This window comes from Passer montanus, unplaced genomic scaffold, assembly GCF_014805655.1.
Source record: "Passer montanus isolate IOZ18808 unplaced genomic scaffold, ASM1480565v1 scaffold20, whole genome shotgun sequence".
Lineage (NCBI taxonomy): Eukaryota > Metazoa > Chordata > Aves > Passeriformes > Passeridae > Passer > Passer montanus.
The window spans coordinates 643,214-657,039 of NW_024366592.1; the positions used below are offsets into that span (position 1 = coordinate 643,214).

General features: G+C 40.2%; 1 protein-coding gene across 1 annotated transcript in view; it reads right to left on the reverse strand.

Moving 5' to 3' along the window:
• PIK3C2G (phosphatidylinositol-4-phosphate 3-kinase catalytic subunit type 2 gamma) overlaps positions 1 to 13,826 on the reverse strand; it is a 247,493-nt gene that overhangs the window by 82,612 nt on the left and 151,055 nt on the right. The window contains exons 23-24 of the mRNA XM_039708330.1: positions 1,784 to 1,964; positions 109 to 216 (exon numbers count right to left, since the gene is read on the reverse strand). Coding sequence (XP_039564264.1) covers positions 109 to 216; positions 1,784 to 1,964 — 289 coding nt within the window. The remainder of the gene's footprint in view (positions 1 to 108; positions 217 to 1,783; positions 1,965 to 13,826) is intronic.

Sequence of the window (13,826 nt, forward strand, 5' to 3'; positions counted from 1 at the left end):
ATGCTTGATATCACTATAATCATTTCCTGATCACTTGAATGCAGGCGTTCTCTCCTTCTCCCCTCTAGACTAAAGACCAAAATTGAAGATGGGATGGATCACACTTACATCTGCCTCTATGCCTTGCACAACAAGCGCGGGGTTCAGGGGCAGCCGGCAGAGCTTCACCTCCTGGAAGAACTGCTGGAGTCTGCTGAGCTCCACCTGCAACACCTCCTGCAGCACAAAAGAACACAAAAACAGCTATTTATTTCTTTCTTTTTAATATTTTTTTTATTTATTTTTTACTGCCATTCTGTACTTTAAACAAGCAATGCAATTTCCAGAGCTGGCAGCATCTCTGTGACCTTACAACAGCTAATGAGGTCACACTGGGGTATTAAAAATAAGAGCTGTAATTTTACTCCACATTGATGTCTTCTTCTGCCTGGATGTGCTACCAGCTCATACTGCACCATAGGTTCACATGGAAAGAGTCTGTTTCCAACAGCATGGAGTGGCAGGGCAAGGGAGAATGGCTTCAGACTGAAGGTTTAGATTGGATGTCAGAAAAAATCTCTACCTGTGAAACCAGGCTGGATGGGGCGACCTGATCTGGTGGAAGGCGTCCCTGTCCATTGCTGGGGGTTGGAACTGGATGATTTTTAAGGTCCCTTGCAGTCCAAACCATTCTGTGATTCTGTGATTCAACACCCTTCATTAGAGGTCGATTAGCCTTGTGTATTGCTCTGCTGTATCTCATGGGATTTTTTGCCTTCCCTAAGATTTTCCCAATTTGTTGCTTGTTGCCTCAACACTGTGATCTCCCTTGCCTAATTCTGTTAACTGCAAGATTTGGGAGCTTCTCGGTATCATAGTAACTGCAGCCTCGATATTAATCTCTAAAATCTGAATTATGTATTAGTAATGCATAATGTATTACTACTATTTCTTCTTCTTTGCATGGACTTTCCTTCTGCAAATATTTTTGTCCTTTTACTTCCATGTTTACTTTGCTGCTCTCAGTGGCAGCACTGAGAGTTTTCTGAGAAACCCTTTGAAAACCTTTGAATCCTTAACAAGGCAGAAAGATTCATGATATCGTTCATGATAACCAGCAGTGGCAAGTATATTTTTATTTGGCTTTCTGCTCTGCCTTGCTGAGATTTCAACAAGAAGCAGTTTTACCCACCAGCTAAGAAACAGCAGCTGTCCTGGAAAATTAACAATTCAGAACTGGAAAAATACCTATGCAATATAAAAGCTGCACCCACTGGAGAAGACAACTGCAAGTGTGTCAGGGAGGCATCTCTGCAGATATGTGTTCAGTGTTCATTGCTGAGGGCTGTACTTGAGATATTAGCTACATTCCACTCTGGTTGTCTTTGTTAAGAAATACGTCCAGCCTGCCAAGAACAACTGCTAGTAAAGCTTTCAAGAAATGCTGCAGCTCTACAGGAGTGAAATATTTTGGGGTGAGGTGCTGAATGTGAGCATTCCTCTCAGTGAAATGATAATCAGCCTTATTGCCATTATTTCTGGCCACCTCCAAGTACATTTGAGAAACCACTGATGATGGAATTCAAATGGCTTAAAAGATCTGCAGACCTCCGGAGTAACAGTGATGAGAGCTGTCCCATCAAATATCTATTACCTGTTTTCAGAGCAGAAAAATTTATATAAAGTTTAGTTAAGTCTTTGGTTTATTTATGTAAAGGGTATTAAAAGAAAATTGTGTTACCTTAGAAAAAAATAAAATTCCCTACAAACACTTAGAGGGAAGGGGCAGTATTTTTTAACAAACCTTTCTTTTTGGGTCACTGGCAGCTTTCACTTTTGTGGCAATGTCTTCCAGAATTCTGATGAGTTTTTCTTCCTTAGAAAACTCATTGTTCAGGGACTGTCCAGCACAGAATTGGAGAGCAGCCAGAAGTTTCTTATACCACATTCTGAAATGAACTTCATTCTGTGCATTCTTCAGCAGCCTGAAGGAAGGAGGGAAAAAAAAACCCCTGTGTATCTAAAAATGAATTTTATTCTATATCAGTTCTAGCAGGAACAATAAACTCCAGACTAATCTACATTTGGTCACTTTGGGCAGCAGAGAATGAAAAAAATTGTTGTGGCTTGTAGGCAATGAGACTCAAGTTCCATTTGATAATAATGAGATTCCAAACGTGTTGAATAAACAGAAAACTGTAATTTCTTATTGTCACACATAGTGCAATGCCTGTATTGCTTTTTATTTCTGCAAGAAAAGTTAACAAAGTGAAAAGAAGTTCCATTTTTGAAGGCCAATATTAAATATATATTCCTAAATATTTTTTTTCTCCTGCCAGTTCATTTATACAAGCAAACACATCTTTCAGCTTTCAGGAGGTGCATTTAAAGGCTGTTTTAGTCTCAGATGTACCATCAATTCTAGAAACTTTCGCTATTTTAAGCTGAGGAGACATTTTTGAAATTGGCTATACTGCTAAAAAGAGTGAAATGAGCCCATTTTATTCCCTTCTTTACTGGTATGTGCTGGTCTAAAGCAAAACTCAGCTTTTAGTTCTTCTGAAGCCTGCAAAAGCTTTGGAACTGGAGTTACTGCCAACATAAAATCAGAAATAAAGCCAAACCCATACTCTTTTTAATAATAATCACCATGAAATCTTCTCTAATTATGCATTTATTTGGATCAGGAAATCTGGGGAGTTTAGAGAAGTTTTTTAGTTAATCAAATTGATCATTGGGAGAGGTTTTCCTCATGCAGGCCAGAGGTTTTGTACACTGATTTATTTCTGTAAGTGTAGATGGGATCACCAGGTCTGTAGTGTTGTTAACACCCTGGGATTTCCCTCTGCCTGAAGGACAGGTGAACTGTTCTTTGCTTTTGTGTGAACTCTCCCCCTCACAACTTCACCCTTGAGAACATCTCAGACCATAAATCCCTTATAAATGTCTGAATCTTAATCCTGCTTCCCCTCCTTAAAAAAAAAAAATAATGCCACTTTTTACAGGACAGAAATCAGAGAAGCATTTGACTTTCAAGGCACACAAATGAATATGTGACATATGTCACATCACTAAAAACAAGAAATTATTTGAAGCACTGATATTTAAGGGTGAAAACCAATAATTCCTATAGACACTTCAACTCCTTCAAATATCATATGTAATATAATATATATGACATATAATAACAATCATATATAAGGCATTACAGTATTGCTACTGCAGCACATGCCTCTTTTTGTCACGAGGGACCTTTCATGAAGCAATTATTTTTCTAGGTCCTTTTTCCTATATAATTCAAGGCAGAACAACATCACCTCCCGGTTTCTGAAAACTCTTTCCAGCTACACAAAACCTCTGAACATCTGAGGATTTAAAAATCCTTAAAGAATGATTGGTGTTTCTATCAGAAATGCCTAGACATGAAAGGGGAGCGATATGAAAAGTTTATCATCAACACTCCCTGGAGAAGTCTGAAATGCCTTTTTTTTTTTCACTGTAGACTAGTAGAAACAAATAATTACATTTTAGATTTGAAGAAAATACAAATTTGCCTGGTGGAAGGCAAACCTGAACACATACAGGCTGCTGTGTTGTTACCCTGAACCTTTCATAAAAAAGAGGAAGGCTGAGAGCACATGCTCACCTGGCAGTGGATATTCCTTCCTATTTCCATCAGAGCAAGTCCAAGATTCCACAGGATGCCATTCATCTGCTTAAATGTCAATAGCTTTTACCATTTGGGATATCCTAGGAAATCCACTTCCTCCAGCTGCTGCTGCCTTGCTCCCCTAGAGCAACATCTCATGTGTGCCACTGCCATGCAGATGTCTCAGATTCCCTGTGCTGTCTAAAATAACCTGTGTTTAGGGCACTGCATTGCACTCTGCAGTGGCTTTTTAGCTCAGCTGTAGGCAAACAAGATTATTTAAAGTAAAAACATACTCAGTCCACCTCAACAGCAAGTCAGGAAGAGGCTTGGTGATTATACTTTAAACAAAGGATTGGTGATTATCCTTTAAATAAAAGCATCACTGGTACAGTCCAATTGTCATGTGGGCAGAAATTATAGTTTATCAAAGCAAAGCCCAGCTCAGTCTCAGCCCAGCCAAACAGTGCATTTTTCCTGGCACACAGTCAGATTGAACTTTTTCACTTCTGTCCTGCAAATACAAATGCACCTAAACTATCACTGTGATATCTGTTTTGAACTGGACATGAAATGCTGGTGCAGAGCCTTGTCTGCACTAAGGCTTGCACTGGCATCAGCTCCTGAGTATCTAAATCATATTCATTCACCTACTCCATTTTTAGTACTACATATTTAGGGAATCCATAAAGGCTACCTCTTCATGTTCGAGATATCCTTTTAATCCTCTCAGATACAGAGAACATTAAACCAGCTCTTATTTCCTTAAAATGAAAGGCTTAGGATTTCACATACAGCAAGCAAAATGGCAAAATCAAATTGGTTCAGTATTTTAAACAGAGCTACTCCATGCATCACAAGGGAGTAGCTCTGTTTAAAACACAGATCAACATGGAAGAACCATGTTTTGATTATTTTTGTGGCTGAGCTTTTACAGAAAATAAGCTTATACACACATATGAGATAACAATTCCTTTTTCCTTTCTGAGAAAGGAGTATGGGCCAGGTTCAGAGAGCTTATCCATAAGGTGTACATGAGATCAGAGCATGTATGTGCAGGTGTGCTCCTAAAAGCCTGCAGAGCTTCCTTTGCAAAATGATTTGCACTAACTGGCTCTGACTTCTACATTTATTCTATAAAAGTGGTCCCAGAGAGGATGTACAGGACAGCTTTTAATGTGATGACTCAGTGTAGTCTTTCCTGAAATGTTTATCCAACAAATGAATGAATATGTTGCTGCAGTTCTGTCCTCCCAGCTTGCTGGCACACACATCTTCACCCTGCCATGGTGAGAACTCAGCAGAAATAGGAAAATCTGCAGCTTCTGAAGTTGTGAGGTTGAGAAGTGCTCAAGACACTAATGAAATTTTCAAGTTAGAACAGGATGCCTAGCTGTGACAGAGGAAGACAAAATTGGGATGGTTTAAAAACCCAAGGCTGCCAGTAAAGAAACACGTGAAGTTGTTTCTTCCTGAATAATTTTCAGAGGATTCTGCAAGACAGAACTCAGTACAAAAGCCTGTATGCCAGGTCTAGATGCATCTTGCTCCTAACAACAGAGAAGCTTCCTTACTCTTCAGGTTCTCTGATTTGGAACAAACCCCCTCGTTCTCAGCAGGGCCTGGCAAACTCAGACACCATCCACAAGTCACTTTTGTGAAATAGTACAAAAGGAAGTTAACCAGAAATCTGGAAATGACGTAAGTCAGGTACAGGGGTGCCTTGAAAGATGCCTCTGCCTTCTCCAAGCAGCTGCCTCTCCTCTCTGCACACACCTGCTCCATGCCTGCAAGGGGCTCCAGCCCCATTTCCTGGCACTCACAGCTGCAGGGCTGTGTGTGTGTGTGTATTCCCTGCATGCACGTAGAAATGCAAGAGGGCTGAGAGATTTTTGGCACAGGGAAGACAGGAAAGTGGAATTGAGTCAGGCTGCTGGGTCAGAGAAAGAGAACCAGGGCTAAACCTAGCAGATATAGAGAAGAAGGTAATTAAGTTTTAAAAAAAAGGAAGGAGATTGGATGGGTCTTGGTGGAAAAACAGGTGAGCTGGCCTCATCCTCCCTCTGAGGTGCTGGAAGACAGGGCAGCTGACACAGTCTGCTCTCTGGGTAGGATTTGGCAGACGAATGAAGGAGTGAGGTGGCTCAGACAACTCTGCTGCTTGAACACCTGTTCCTGGTCTCCTTCAGGAAGGGGAGCAGGGTGAGCTGGGGAGCGATGCCTGACAGGACAGATGAGCTCACAGGTAACCTGTCAAACAACAAAAAAAAAAAAACCAACCCAACCCCAAGAAGAAAAGGGCAGGATTTGCAGTATCTTACTGCAGGTTTAGCCCCTACCTGTTACAAAGGAGCAGGGCAGTTGTACTGGGTCATTTAGACACTACATCAGGAGAGTGACCCTGGTTAATTTGTTTCCAAGTGCTTCTCTGGGATTTATTACAGTGTGTGCTTACCAGCACACACTGTACATTCTGCAAATGTTTTTATGAATTCAGAGACACACCATAAAAACAAGGTGCCTTAGGGGTATAAGGTGAGTGCTGAGGTACTTTCTGCTGTTGGTCAATCCTTGGTAAACCTGACCTTGTTCTGAAGGTGCACTTCATGTTTGTTTTCTGTTTTGCTAAGCTGGAGGCAGGACAGATCACAAAAGAAGAAAACAATGGTACAAGACTGCTGCTCATTATGGCAATAATTGCTTTAAAATTATTCTCTGCAGCCCTTCATATCAAAGATTAGCACACAAAAGCACTTCTCTACCACTGTACAGCTTCTATGTCTGAGGTTGCCATCTGTCTTAATTATCCTTAGACATCCTGCAAAACTCCTAATCTGTCCTTGGTGCTTTATTGTGCCATGGAGCTGTGGCACACGCCTGAAGCTTTTAACTGCTTTCATTTTCTGCTCCTTGAAGAAAACATTTTACTGTTTGCATTCTTAAACAGGAGAGCAAGGAACAGGGCTGGCTTGCCTGGAGGACTTCACTCAGGCTTTGCAGCTCCTTAAGTCTCAGTGCGAGTTCCCCAGAGACACAGGGATGACAGAGATGACAAAAATGTACAGCTGAAGATTAAAGACTCTTATCTACCCTGTGACAGGTCATGAGGATGAGTGGGCAACTGCTGCTATTAATTAATTACTCAGCTGCAAGTAAAACCTCTCTTTCCTTTTTTATCTCCCCAGTTGTATACTGGACAACACTCCCAAACTTCAGCTATTAACTAATTACTCAGTTGCAAAACCTCTCTGCTTTTTTAACTTTTATCTCCCCAGTAGTAGACACTGGACAGCCAGTCCCAAACTCTAGAAAGGTGTGATTTATGTACTACTAATCAAAGAAAAGGAAACAGAAACACAGAAACAACCACGCCATTGTGGGTAGAACTATTGAGGCATTGCAGACATAAAAAGATAACAGACATGAAAACAAACTAACAGGTGAGAAGCACAAAACACCTGGCACGTTGAGAACAATATCATTTCTGTAGGGGAAAATGGGAGCAAAGTCAATTAGGCAGAAGTTACTGTGCAAGAAGGATGGAAGAGAAATTGCAATTCTCCCAAGAGAGTACCCAGCATTTTCCACAGATTTACAGAAAAACAGAGCGAGGACATCAACCTGACTGGAAGGATAAAGACTGAACTTCCTTTTGTTCTTCTTTTTTTTGACCAAGTACAAAGCCAGCAGGAAGGGAGAGGCAAAAAAGGCAAAGCTCTGCTTCATCTGCTGATATTTCATCTTCATTTCTAGTCTAGAACAAGAAGAGAATGAAAGCTTGTTTTGTAGAATTCAGAGAAATTCTATTTCTCTGAATCTTTGTCACCAATAAGTCTCCAAGATGAAGAAACAGCAGCTGTTGAGGTGCTTGAAGCACCTGTCCACTTTTGGCTCTTCAGCCCTCTCACATGAGAAACCTGCAGCCAGTTCCACATGCTGCTTCTCATAAAACAGAGCTGCTTTTATAGACTCATTTTCTAAAGCATTACCCTTGAACAAAATATAACTCTGCGTAAAGCGAAATTTTGTTTTAACATAACGTGTGATTAATTTGCTTTTTTCTGATTTTTTTTTAATAGCATAAAACAAAGTCCATCACATTGATCTCCCTTTGACAACAAAATATTGTTGCAGACATATAAAGTAAGGGAGTTAGGCTTGAGAAACACAACATTGCCATTATTTTCTAACTTCCTAAAGCTCTTTATGAGCACCACAATACAATCTGCATTGAGACAAATCACTTGATTCAGTAGATTCAATCAAGGCAGCTCCTCCCACTCCTACTGAATGCCTGAACTGTGGAATTCATGTCCTGCTGACTCACAAAAAAATTACCGGATCAGTGAAAACAAAGACCATGCTCCACTATGCAGGGAAGGGGCCAAACCCTGCTGAGGCTGCCTGGCAGAAAAATGTTTTATTTGATATGTAATACAGCTAGCTGCACACACTTTGCATTGAGAAAATGAATCCCAGATAAACCCGCTGTTGTCTGGAGGAGAAAGAGCTCGAGAGTGAAACAGAAATGAAATGAACCTTGAAAGTGAACTGTATCAAGAATTAATTGAAAGTATAATGGTGCACAGGTACCACTATCACTAGCTGAGATAGAAGCTGGTTGTCTAAGGTTTAAGTAAGAAACAATCAGCCCCAGAAGGTCTTCTCCAATTTGTTGAATGGATATGACAACATCAATATTAAGTGCTACAAGAATCATCCAGTAAAAAGCAGGGCTAAGTGTCTGTCTCTTTCTGCTCCAGCTGGTAAAAAAATTAAAATAAAAAAACCTGTTAACAAAGTGTGTCTTTTTCTAGTCTGCTCCTCTTTATGGGGTAAGATCTGAGAGCAGAAATTTATTAGCACACTATCACAAACAAAAAAACCCCAAACCCTGCTGAGGCTGCCTGGCAGAAAAATGTTTTATTTGATATGTAATACAGCTAGCTGCACACACTTTGCATTGAGAAAATGAATCCCAGATAAACCCGCTGTTGTCTGGAGGAGAAAGAGCTCGAGAGTGAAACAGAAATGAAATGAACCTTGAAAGTGAACTGTATCAAGAATTAATTGAAAGTATAATGGTGCACAGGTACCACTATCACTAGCTGAGATAGAAGCTGGTTGTCTAAGGTTTAAGTAAGAAACAATCAGCCCCAGAAGGTCTTCTCCAATTTGTTGAATGGATATGACAACATCAATATTAAGTGCTACAAGAATCATCCAGTAAAAAGCAGGGCTAAGTGTCTGTCTCTTTCTGCTCCAGCTGGTAAAAAAATTAAAATAAAAAAACCTGTTAACAAAGTGTGTCTTTTTCTAGTCTGCTTCTCTTTATTGGGTGGGATCTGAAAGCAGAAATTAACACACTATCACAAACAAAATAACCTCTCCAGCAGAACACCAACACAACACAATTTAGTGGTAGTTTGTGTACAGCAGTACTAACCTTACATAACTTCCCAATCTCTGAGTAGGGTCCACCAAAGATGCCACCCTAATAAAACATTAATCCAAAGCTACAGAAATTAAATCCTTCACCCCAAAGTGTCATTAATACTGAGGGTGACTTAAGCTCAGACTTGCAACTGTTGGTCTGACTGGTTTTGAATACATGAATATTCATAGTATATTATGAATAAAGAAGTACCACCACTGCCTCTTTAAAGAGAGTGATTAAATCTCCTCTCCAAAAACTGCAATTGGAAATAAGAAAAAAAGAATATTTTTTAACAAGGCATTGCATTTAATATCTTCATGATCATTATCAATTGAACAGTATTATTTTCCATTCAATGAGAAACTTGGCGTTCAATTCTGGCATGAATTTTGAAAAGTCTGGTTCCATTTTTGCCAGTGCCTTCCTCACGTGACTGAGTACGTCCCTGTCTGTGCTTTTTCCAAAACTGCAGTTTTTCTCCTCGGAACAAATGACGTATTGTTGTCAGAATTTCATGCAGTATCTTACACCAGCATCAGCAAAGCCTGAAATTGTCCAACAATCTGTCACTGTGAGAGTTCAGAGTAAATTCATGCAGAGGAACTGAAATGCACCATTCATTCCAGGCATAACAGAAATTGTTGTCTTCTTCCCAGTGGGGAACTGCACTGGGAGTGAGCAGGGAATGGGATTAGATGGGATAATCACCACTAAAATAAGCAGACCCAATGGCTTTATTGGGATGCTGTCCAATATGCCAGCAATTAATTGAATTCAGGAGGTGACTAAGCTATTCTACTTTCAAACTACATAAATAAAATGCAAAATTAATTCAGATGAAGCAGTCCATGAGAGCCAATGGACTTGCAAAGCTTTGTACTGTTTCTGAATTTAGGACACAGTTATCACAGCAATACACTGAGGAGAAACTGAAAATGTTTTTTCTTCAACTGCCTATTGTTTGGGTAGTTTATGTCTATCAAAATGGCTTTGGATAGCATCTGTGGTTCCCATTAGCTTCACAGCTGAACAAAAAAAAAATCCCTCATGACACTATAAAACACAATGTAAGACACAGAACTAATTCTGAATGGTTCTGCATGCACTGGGCAATGCAAATGTACACAAAAATGCAGAATTAAACGAGTTACACCACTTTACTTTGTTTGTTGGTTATTTTTTTTTTTGGTTGTGCTGGTTTTATCTGGGGTAGATCTTATTTTCTTCCCAGTAGCTGGTATGAGGCTGTGTTTTGGATTTGTGCTGGAAACAGGTGATAATTCAGTTTTAGTTATTGCTGAGCAGTGTTTGAAGAGCCAAGGCCTTTTCTGCTCCTCACCCCAACCCACAAGTGAGAGGGCTGGGGGTGCACAAAAAGTTGGAAAGCCAGGACAGCTGACCCCAGCTGACCAAGGGATGTCCCAGACCACATGGATCATTCTCAGCAAACAAAGATGGGGAAGGAGGAGGAAGGGAGAAAATTTGGGGTGATGGTGTTTGTCTTCTCAACCACCAATGAGTGATGGTGTCATTGAACACCTGCCTGCCCAAGGAATTCCTTGTTCCATGCTTCTCCTTTGCAACAGCTTTTGCTATACCTGTTCAAATGTCTTTATCTCCATCCATGAATTTTATCACTTTCCTAATTCTCTCCCCCATCCCACTGCAGGGGACAGTGTAGGATTTGCTTGCCACCTGGGGTTACAGCATGACATTAATATCTAACACAGAAGTAGCTTCAGGGAGAAAACTGAAATTGTCTTTCTACAAGGTCATTAAGGCTGCTCATAACAGGAGCAGTGCCAGATTTTATTCATAAATTCTGAGCCAGATCTTTATAATCCTAGAGTATTCTGATTACATTTTTTTTTTATGACTCTGGGCATGGGAAAGGGAGAGTTTGGTTTAGGGGGGATGGGGAAATAGGATAAGACACTGTCATTGTTTTTCAAATATTATGACATTTAAAAGGACTTATTTCTGCAGAGCTGTTAATTTTCCTATTTGCTCTGAATTCAGTTACAAGAATTTGCTTTGTTGAACAATGTCTACATTCAAAGCTGTTCTCTTTCAATTAGAGTCTCAGATTTTTAGAGAAAAGGTGCTCAGATGTCAACAGCAGCAGAGGGATGTCTGAGATTTGATATGTTTCAAACACATAGGGAGTTAATGTTTCTTTTAAGGCATCATCCCTTCTACCTCTCTGGAAGAGGAACACAGTGTTTTAAGCACAGGTAACACAGATACAACAAGAACTGATCCCACATTATTTCCTGACATGTCTGTCTTCTGGATCTGTGCTTTCATCACTGCTGTAAGCTAGCAGGCCAGCTTATCTTATTTTCCCAATATCTATCAAAGGGAACTTTATTCAAATCAGTGCCTAACAGGAACAGGGAGGAAACTTGAGCCCAGCAGGTGCTGCTGTAAGTGTTTCAGCAATCCTGGTAGCTCAGTGTAATTACAAGACCTCTCATGTCTGACAGAGTGTGCTTTCTGCAAGATGTTGAGTCTCCTTTTGGTGACAATTTGCTGTGTGGCAGCTGAGTGCTGCACAACAAAGGATGCAGGGATCAGACCATGGGATCACAGTGCTCTGCTAGCTCTGTGCCTCTACCTGGGTGACTTTGTCAATAGAATGACTGGAGACAACTTCCAAAGTGGCATCATGGGGACATGCAGTCCTTTAGGCTTCCAAAATAACTAATTTGTTTTCAGGGAATAGCAGAGAGAAAATCAGAGTTTTCAGTGGGGGAGTCTTTAGAGTCCAAATCACACTTTTTCATCTTTTCATGATTCTGAGTCCTTTAAGGGAGAAATCTCTTCACATTACAGCTCTCCTTATGCATAAGGTTACTCTGCAATCCTTTTCAAATAAGATGATAGCTATCATGTTTTAATTTAATTAAAAGAGAGGTGACCATGAAAGATGATGACAGGAAAGAAGAACAAGCATTTACATGGCAAAGAAGAATATGTTATCTTCATACCTTTTCTAAGCCTGTTTTATTTCTTCCTCTCTGGTTTTATTTTTCTTCCTTTTTTCTTAGTCTCTATTAAGTTTTTGCTCCATGTTATGCATATCAATAGTACCTCTTGCAAAGATAGAGCAGAGCAGAAATGGAAATAACTTTAGATTTCTCCTTTTTAAATACTGCTCTGGTTCTGATTTTCCTTCCATTTCACTGCTTTATTGCCCCCAAATATTGGCTTTGTAAATAGAGAAGTGGGAATTTGAAGTTAAGCTCATGTACCAAGGAAAGCTTGCTGTAAGATATTAGTAAGAGAAAAGCTTTCTTTTTTAGATGGCCCCAGGGTATTTTCCTAGTCGACAGCTGGCCTAGTTACCATGGAAAACAGAAGAGCTGGAGGGCAGGCACAGTAGGAAAATGAGGCAGAAACTTACATGAAATTGGGTTGGCTTGGTTTGCACAGGCTTGCTGAAATAATCTCACTTCAGACACCTCGCTGCTCTTTCATTGCTGGGAGTCGACACTGAGTTTCATCCAGGTTTAAAAGTCCATCTCAGCTCTGCTGAGACATGTTCAGCTGTGGGACCAGATCTGAATAAACTTTAGAATAAAGTAAAATCCTTTTTAATGAACTCCTAAGCAAGATGATGTTGCTTCTTAAGCTTTTACCAAGGAAATCTTACATCAGCCTCTTCAGATCAAACTGAATTTTAACCTTGGGGTTAAAATCCATAGATTTTCATGTCATAAGAATTTAAGGCAGATAGAAGAATGAAAATACATCCTGAATTTTACTTGATAAGTAACCTTGGTAAAATTATTTTATTTCTCTGCGCTTCTGTTTTCTTTGTCAAAAGAAGAGAGATTTATTTCTCATAAGCTCTCCACAGAATGCTGTGTTTATTTCTAAGCTGCTCTTATGCCAGAGGTAAATGCCATGGCAAATAGGTCTTTTTAATAACATTGCCACCTCCTTCCCATCCCATATAGGAGCCCATCTCTCCAGCATCTTTCAATCATATGGGAGAAAATAACAGCCCCAGGCAGATTTTTTACTCCTAAGAAAACTGAATTAAGATTCAGTTTTTGTGATAAAAAGTCCAGGTGTGGTTCCAAGATTCACAATCACATTTGTGGTACTATTATTGCAGCAAGCAGATGTCATATTTCCATATGTCCTGAGTCAGGTAAAGAGTGGAGCAAGCTCTCCAGGGGCAGTCACTGCATTGGCAGAATAAATAGAATAAATATAGATCAGCCAGCTGACACAGGATGCTCCTGGGACTTTGGAGCTCCCTGGCTCTGCTGTTGGCATCTCTCTCACCCCGAGTGCTGCCCTTGTGAGGATGCAGCTGGACTGAGACACAGAGTTCCCATCTTTCCTCTCCTCTCCTACCATATCCATGCTCTGTGAATACCCCTCAATCAGCCACACTTCATCAAAATGTGTACTCTGCTGACAGACCAAAAAACCTGTGCATGCCAAATGGGTAAATGCCATGTTTTTCCTACCAGCAATACACATGGGGTGGCAGCCGTGGGTGAGCCAGGCAAATTATTGTTTAAATCATCTTTAAATTGCTGGTCTGAAAAAAAACCTCCTAATAACAAAGCTGGGCAGCAGCTGAAGACAGCATGTGTCAGCTTTGAATTGATGCAAAAAAATATTTAAAATGGGGCATCCTTTGAATGAGGCTCCATTTCCATGACCAAGCAATGTCCCTCTGAGTGACAAACACAACACGGCACTGACAGGTCAGGAATATTCGCCACTGTGGCCACTTTGACA